We start from the raw sequence: 8,099 nt of genomic DNA on the forward strand, positions 1-8,099 counted from the left end.
CGGTGGAGGGCTGTCGGGGATTGATTGAAGGAGAGAAAAGGTGAGCGACTTTGTGAAAAGGTCAGCGAACACTTACCTGGAGTTTTCACTCCGCCGCCTCTTCCCAGCGTCCATTCTCTTATATAAAAAAGAGGGAAAAAAGGGATGATGGAGGGTGAAGGGAGGGAGGGAGGGAACGAGGGAGAGGAGAGGTGAGCTGAGAATGCGTCTGGGCTAAGAATGCTCCCATGTGATTATGGCCCTGCTGCCAATATGGTCTGGATCCATTAGTGAAATCAGATGGTAATATGCTGGGGCGAAGCAGCGACGTAGCGGGGCAGAAAATGACAAAAGAGGGAGAAAGAAATGAGAGAGAGAGGGAGAGAGAGAGAGAGGAGAGAAGGTCTCAGCATCAGCAGGTGGGACAGTAGGGGGTGAAGGTGCAGAAAGGGGGAGGGGGGTAATTAAGAGGTTAAGGGGGATGTCTGGCAAAGGTCAGAGGTCGTTGTTGCTCAGCAGGAGGGCTGTACTCAGGCCCGACCCTCATGCCCCCCCCTTCCCCTTTCTCGTGTCGGACGGCCATGTTTCTGTGTTCGGGATGCCATGGCGACGTGAGAGGCATCCTAACAGGGGCGGGAGTTCTCCAGATAAGAAAAATGTTGCCTAATAACATCAATGATGAAAGTCTGACTGACCGAAGGGACAGAGAGGGAAATGTCAGTTCAATGAATTGGAAGGAAGCAGAGTTGCACTATTCTTTTCTTTCTCTAAGTTGTTTTTGTGAAATTGAAGCACCTGCAGTAGCCTGGCTAGCGTCTCAAATGAGACGTGATCTGGCAACCAGACGTTCATTTTCTCGTATTTTTAAAAAAATGCCCAAATCCGTTCATTGGGCGCCAGCCACGGATGTCTATCAAATGCGTCTGTGCATAGCTCATCATCGTCTTGCTTTCCCCCCTGTTCTGTGACTGGTCCCCTATCTCAGGCAAAAATTAGGGCGGTAGTTTCCAGACTGCTTTAGCAGCGTGAATGAAATCACCGCGCAAGGCAGGATGGGAACACCCAGCCTACAGTACACCAGCTGTACAACATAATCTTGATCTTAATATCAGTTGGAAAGTGGCTGAACACCATTGGTCAGGAACTCTGCCTGGAGACATTGCTCAAAATGTTTCTCTGTGTATCATCATCTTACAGTAACTCGTCCCCTCATATCCCTCCTCTCTGTCCAGTAACTCTCCTCCTCTCCACTCAGACTGACCGTAATCGAGAAAGCACGGCACACCCACAGGTTTGCACTCTGTCTGCTGGTGTCAAGCTCCATGTAATGTCTGAGACGTCATATCCACCAAGTGCACAACTACAGTAGAAGAGTAACAACAGCAATAAAATAGACAGATTATGGAGTACCACTAGTATCCCAATAATAACAGGTCTGTCCGTCTAGTGTTTGTGAGAGGATAGGTGTCACTAGAACATACAGCAATTCCTCTTTTCGGTACAGCACAGAACTCATTTCTTCCCCAACTCAATTGCTTTTCTGGACTACCATATATAAATGAACTCTTACACATGCAGTCCGCACTGCTCGCACTCACATCTGATAATCTTTGGCCGTGCATGAACACTGATTGGACAGACCTTGAAGAGCAATTCATGAAATTTAATGAAAAGGGAATGTGATTAGAATCACAGACTACTCCTTTAATGTGACTATTAGAGTGAGTAAAGAGACACGAAGACAGATTGATGTAGAGTGATGCGCAAGTCATGGAGAATATGTGCATGGACAGACTAGAGCAAGGACAACTGAACAATTACATGTATTCTCAAGATTTATTAAGACCGTAGTGATCTACTTCATGGACAACAGGGTTGATATACAGTATGCTGAGGGAAATGAATTGTGCACAGAGAATAAACTATACCTTACTTTTGGGGAGAGAGATAAAAGTACAGATAAAATACATGTACTACTAAATAACCATGCTCTGAAAAATAACAATTCTTCACATTATTCCTGTTGAGTATTTCTCTGCCAGCGGCACATCCCATAGTTTCCAGTAGGACTCTTTTGAGTTGTAATGAATGAATGAACCAAACCTGAGGTGAACAGTCTTCCCCCTAAATATCTACTCTGTGATTTAAAAGAAAAAACATGCACTTCATCAGTCCAAAATTCAGACTTGTTTGCAAAAAAAAAAAAAACTCTACTCTGAGTCTGAAGGGTGTAATAAATTCCAAAAAAGGATAAACACGGAATGGCAATTAAGTCAGAAAGTTTCTTGAAATAACCCTTCAGCGGGTTTTCAATTACGACTAAGATCTCTCCAACAGGGGAACTCAAAAAATTTCTTCAGAAGTACATGATTTTTTGTGTGTGTGTGTGTCCTGAATCCAATCTTGCTTACCTGAATAAGGTCAGGTGTATTAGGTTCTGACTCACTGCACAACAGAGAACAGATATGACAGAGGAAGACAGAACACCACTAAAAATACTAATGTTTTCTCCCAAGTGCATGGCGCATTACAGGGCTGATGAAACAGATGTGATATTTGCTAGCAATGTCTGCATCACCTTAGAGAACACCCAAAAAAGATCTAGAAAAAACGTAATCAAACAAATATTTTCACAATGTCAACAAATTACTATATTGACAGTATGCTATTCACTAAAAAAAATCTGTAATATTCACCCTGTATTGAATTGGTTTCCAGAGTCACCCTCTTATTGTTTTTCCTTTTTACATCAGATCAGGTCAGTTTCATCAGGTGCTGTATTTGAACACTTCATCAATATAACAATGTGTCTGGTAAAAGAAATACATCTAATTCCAATATTTCCCCAGGCATCTCTTTGGGACAATCCAGTAAATGCACTTAACGTAAACAAAAATAGTTTTCTGACAAACTTAAAAGACAGAATAGGAATACAGACACAGCTAAGCTTACAGAGGAAGAGTTAGTGTCTGCCGTTATTCAAACATTTACTACAGGGAATGGATGACCACATTATAATGGATCCACTGAGACTTTTTTGGAAGTGACATTGTCCACAGCAAAGATGATTTCTGACTTAAAAAAAAAAAAAAAAAAAGAAAGTTTCACTAAAATGATTGGCATTGCGGTAATGATCCAAGACCGGTCAGTCATTCCCATTCTCCAGTAACAAGGTTCTATGGAATCCGTTTTCATGAAATTGCAGAGGATTTCACATATCTTGCATTATGAAAATGAAATTGCCATAAAAATGCACAGAATTGCGAGCTCATCTGGTGCCATCACCATTCATTAATTGCCTAACCACTTCTTCCCCTGCGCACGTCTGCCGAAAGCATTTCATTAGAGAGAGAGAGAGAGAGAGGCAGGAGTGCCATATCTGCTCTATGTAGTGGCATATGGGTGTCAGTTACGCAACTAGGATCACCTGAAGGCTTTGTTTTATCGTTCTTGTTGGCTAGTGAGCATGTAAACCTTGACAGTCAACAAAAACACAATAAATTACACCAAGGATCGTGAAAAGCCCTTGGAACTCCATTGTGGTAGGTGACTGCCTTGAATTGTTTCTTTCTAAAGGAGATAGTGGATGGATTTAGAAAAATACAAACACTGATCTTTTGACTCTCTGGATGAAATCATTGTAATGACTGGGTTATATTTAAACTACACAAATTCCGCTCAATATACTAAAATAATCCAATAAAATATGTACTGGCATCTGACTATAGGTCACCTCTTCGTCAGCTATGAGAACACATTAATTCTTTTTTGAGTTTGTATCCACCTTTTTTTGGATAGCATTACAAACATTTTAATACTGCAGGTTAAAGTGCATTATAAACTATTAACACATAAGAATTGTTTTTAACCCCTATAAAACCTTTTGATGACTGTGGGTTAAACAAAAACATATATAGGCAAGACAATTGAAGGAAAATAAAATAATGTCAAGTAAACTGCTAAAAAAAACTATACTAAATAGAAAGGGACCATAGGGCCATACAAAAGACATCAATGGGGTTACTATCTCACTGAGTCATTTGGCCAGAATTTGAATTCAAAATAGAGAATAACTGCAGATGAACAGGGCCCATAACATACAGTATAGCGTTAGTGTGATGCTGAATTATCTGACATAAAGGATTGCTTGTGAAGTCCACAATATGGGCACCAGTTTGATGCTGGCTGTGACCTAACTATTGAAAGCTTACAGTAGACTTAAAAGTAGTTTGACAAAATCTCATTAGACATGACTGATTTCTGCATTAGAAACAGTCTGATGATGAGGTCATCAAGGTGATGACTTCAAAGCCATCAATGCTAAAGGAGAAGGCCTTCATGGCCACAAATTCCTTAAGGTGACCAGTCAACAGTCTGTGACCATGTCATTCAGGAAAAGACCGTTTTAACTTAGATCCTCTAGTGTGTACAAGTAAGTAAGCAAACTACTGAATATAACAGATTTCGTGACAAAACAAAGGTTCCATGGGAGTCCTTTGGCAATGCAGGTAGAATCGGTAAAACTTCTTGAAATGATTCAGTTGAAATGACAGCAAAAGAACTGCATGTAAGGCAATATAAGGTGTTAAGCATAACATAGCATATTTTTGATGTACATGTACAACATTAAATGTAACTTTTATGTGTTATTCCTATACTTTGAGTATACTATGATATCATGTATCAGTTGAGTCTTTCTTTGGATCGCTAGACTGATGGAAGAGAGAATTGGGAGATGTTTTTCAATGGTCTGGAGAGATGGGTTTCTAGATGAAAAACTGTGACCAATTCCAACCCCTTTTTCACACACTCTCTCATACACACACACACACACACACACACACACACACACACACACACACACACACACACACACACACACACACACACACACACACACACACACACAGACACAGAGACACACACAAAGGCATATAAACACACCTATGTGTACACACACACCTCTCAGTTTTCTCCCATGCGTCTCCTCCTCCTATTATAGTCAATGTTTGGATCAGTTGGTGTCTGTGCATGCATGTGTGTATGTATGTGTGCGTGTGTGTGTGTGTGTGTGTGTGTGTGTGTGTGTGTGTGTGTGTGTGTGTGTGTGTGTACATATGTGCATGTGAAGTAAGAGGGGGGCCATATCTCCATTTGCCCCAAAACAGCCGCTCCTCTTATGTGGGGAAGCAGATGCCGCAGCACTCCATGCATATCTCCAGGCAGTCGGAGGACTCGCAGCACGCGTCCATGATGCCGCAGTCCATGTCGCAGGGGCAGTTGCAGTCGTCGCCCAGGTCGTCGGCGCAGCAGCAGCAGCAGCAGGCCTCCGAGGTGCACGTGCCGCACGACGCCTGCGCCACCACCATGTTGCACAGTGTCAGGAACTCGCAGAACAGGCACGCCAGGATGCAGTGCACGCAGCAGTCTGGAGAACCAACCGCCCGACGACAGACGACAGACGACAGGCGACAGACGCCAGCCAGCCAGCCGCCAGGGGCAGGAGCAGGAGCAGGAAGAGGGGGTTGTAAAGGGGTAAACAAGGGAAAAACAAAAACAAACAAGACAAAATGAAATAACAATAATGATAACTGAAACAGTTTCAGTGTGTGTGTGTTTGTGTGTGAGGTGGTGGTGTGTGTGTGGGAGGGGTGGGGTAAATGAATAAATGAAAAGTTAATAAATGAAAAGTGGTGAAATATTTAAGGAAAGAGTAGAACATATATCAGCCCAGCTATGCTGCAATTGAGATGTTCATGTGTGTGTGTGTGTGTGTGTGTATGCGAGTGAGAGAGATAGAGTGTGCGTATGTGTGTGTATGTTGCTATGCAAAAGGGACCACCCGTATTAATTTCGTGTCCAGCATTTGAGTATGGACATGTGTGTTTCCGTTGAATCTGTCTGTGTTAGTGTACGAGTGTGTGTGTGTGTGTGTAAAAAAAAATGATGAAGAGGAGCAGGAGGAAGAGGAGGAGCGATCAAGGCGGAGGGGGGAAACTCAGGGGCGCCAAATTTCCACTTTTTTTTTTTTCTGGTGAGTTGATTAGCGGCTTTTGGGAGGCATAATGGAGGCATTATCATGCAAACGCACATGGGGCCTGATCACGCAAAGCTGATTAGCAACAACGTCCCTGAGATTTTCTGGCGGGCAAATTGGCGCGCTAATGCCCGACGCTTCTGTCGTCGCTGATTAACATTTAACCTCCGTCCAGACCCTTCGCTGTAGCCACGCGGCGGGAGGTCAAAATTACTGTTGTTTCCGCTGACTTGTAGGGATGAAGAAAAAAAAAAAAAATGCCCTTCCTGAGTTTCGCTGTATGAGGCTAGAGTTCCGTTTTTATATTCTTTGTCAAAATGACTTATACTAAAAAAAAAACAAAGGGAATCAATACATTTATGTCCAACTGCATGATGGATGGATAGAGATTCAACAGTGATGATGATGATGATGACAATGATAATGACCTCACTGCCCACGCAATCAAGTCCTGGGCTTTTAATTTGTTTGGGAACCCTCATTTAATATAGATGTAGATGATGTTTGGCTTTGAAGCACCTCAGATTGCTAAAATGCCATCCATCAATAGCTAAACAAAAGAACGCTAGAATACATGCAATAAGTGCATACATGTGCTAAGCCTGCATGCCATCTGCACCCAAGGCGTCAACAACACAGGCGAGAAATAATTAAGCCGGGACTGACTTGGTGGATTGTAAAAGTCATGTGTGTTTGCGTTCGCGGACACAAATGCTGTGCCGATATTTACATCCGTCCCGCAATCAAAGTGTGTGTTTTAAAAGGCCTGAGGAAACCAATATTATGCACACTGTTTATAGGGCAAATCAATGGCAGGCAAACACACAGACAGGCTGATGTAAACACAAGAGAGAGTCGGCCGAGTCCACTCCACGACTACTGCGTACATGGTATGGAGTCGCACAGAAGAGTGAGCAGCGAGAGGTTACCGAGAGTGACACGGCGTGTCGCGTAACTTAATCTGATGAAGCGCCCAATGGAGAATTTACAGGGGCGTCGTGGCGAGATAAAGGCCCCCCGTCGGAAACAGAGCCGGCTGAGAGTAATTCATTTAGTGCGGTGGCAATGATATTACACCTGTTCCCTGGCCAGAGCCCATGGGAGCCAATGCCTTATCAGATAAACACACACAGAGAGGAGAAAGAGCGAGAGAAAGAACGAGAGAGGGGGAGACAGAAAGAGAGAGAGAGAGAGAGAGAGAGGAGGCTAACAGCAAACACACATAAACATACTGTACACAACACACACACACACACACACACACACACACACACACACAAACACACACACACACACACACACACACACACACACACACACACACACACACACAGAGGGGGAGCAAAAGACAAGGGACAGATCAGGAAAATGTCATTACAAACAGCTAATCAGAACACTTATGCTTTAAAGATGTAGACAAATGGACAGAGGAGAGAGAGGTAAAGATAGAACAAATAGAAATGAAAGGAGAGGGGGATGAAAGTAAGAGAGAGAGGGGGATAGAGAAAGATGCAGGGAGGAATGGCCTGAAGAGGAGGAATGGGTGCGGCCAGGATGCAAGACCGCAGGATTCTCATGTTTGATTAATCAAAGTGATATTTTTTCATTACAAATGCTACCACTGACCAGTGGTGCTCCAATGTGAACTTGAAACGCAATGCGGCATGTGAGTGAGAGTAAGTGTGTGAGTGTGTGTGTGTGTGTGTGTGTGTGTGTGTGTGTGTGTGTGTGTGTGTGTGTGTGTGTGTGTGTGTGTGTGTGTGTCAGATAGTTTCAAAAGTAAAGTGCGAAACACATCTGATTACTGCAAGGGGGAAAAAAATAGTGACGAGTAAATGAATATGCTTAGCGTGATATGATGAATATTTCAACATCGAAGCCCCTGAGAAACCCGCAGTTCTCCAGGCTATTGAGAACTCATTAGGCCAAACACATGGGGTGTTGCACTTGATACTTATGGATGCATATCATCTCAATGTAAAACAGGGACTGCTGTGCACAAACAACACTACATGAGACCTAAACCCCATACCGCTGCTTGTCCGAAAAATGTTATGAAAAAAAAAAGGACACACTCGAGCAC

The 8,099-nt window shown here is 43.1% G+C and overlaps 1 protein-coding gene across 1 annotated transcript in view; it reads right to left on the reverse strand.

Annotated features, from left to right (window-relative positions):
* Positions 1-1,801: 1,801 nt before the first annotated feature.
* mdfic (MyoD family inhibitor domain containing) overlaps positions 1,802-8,099 on the reverse strand; it is a 29,012-nt gene continuing 22,714 nt past the window's right edge. The window contains exon 5 of the mRNA XM_062518503.1: positions 1,802-5,407. Coding sequence (XP_062374487.1) covers positions 5,157-5,407 — 251 coding nt within the window. The 3' untranslated portion in view covers positions 1,802-5,156. The remainder of the gene's footprint in view (positions 5,408-8,099) is intronic.

The sequence above is a fragment of the Sardina pilchardus genome, chromosome 17, assembly GCF_963854185.1.
Source record: "Sardina pilchardus chromosome 17, fSarPil1.1, whole genome shotgun sequence".
Taxonomy (NCBI): Eukaryota; Metazoa; Chordata; class Actinopteri; order Clupeiformes; family Clupeidae; genus Sardina; species Sardina pilchardus.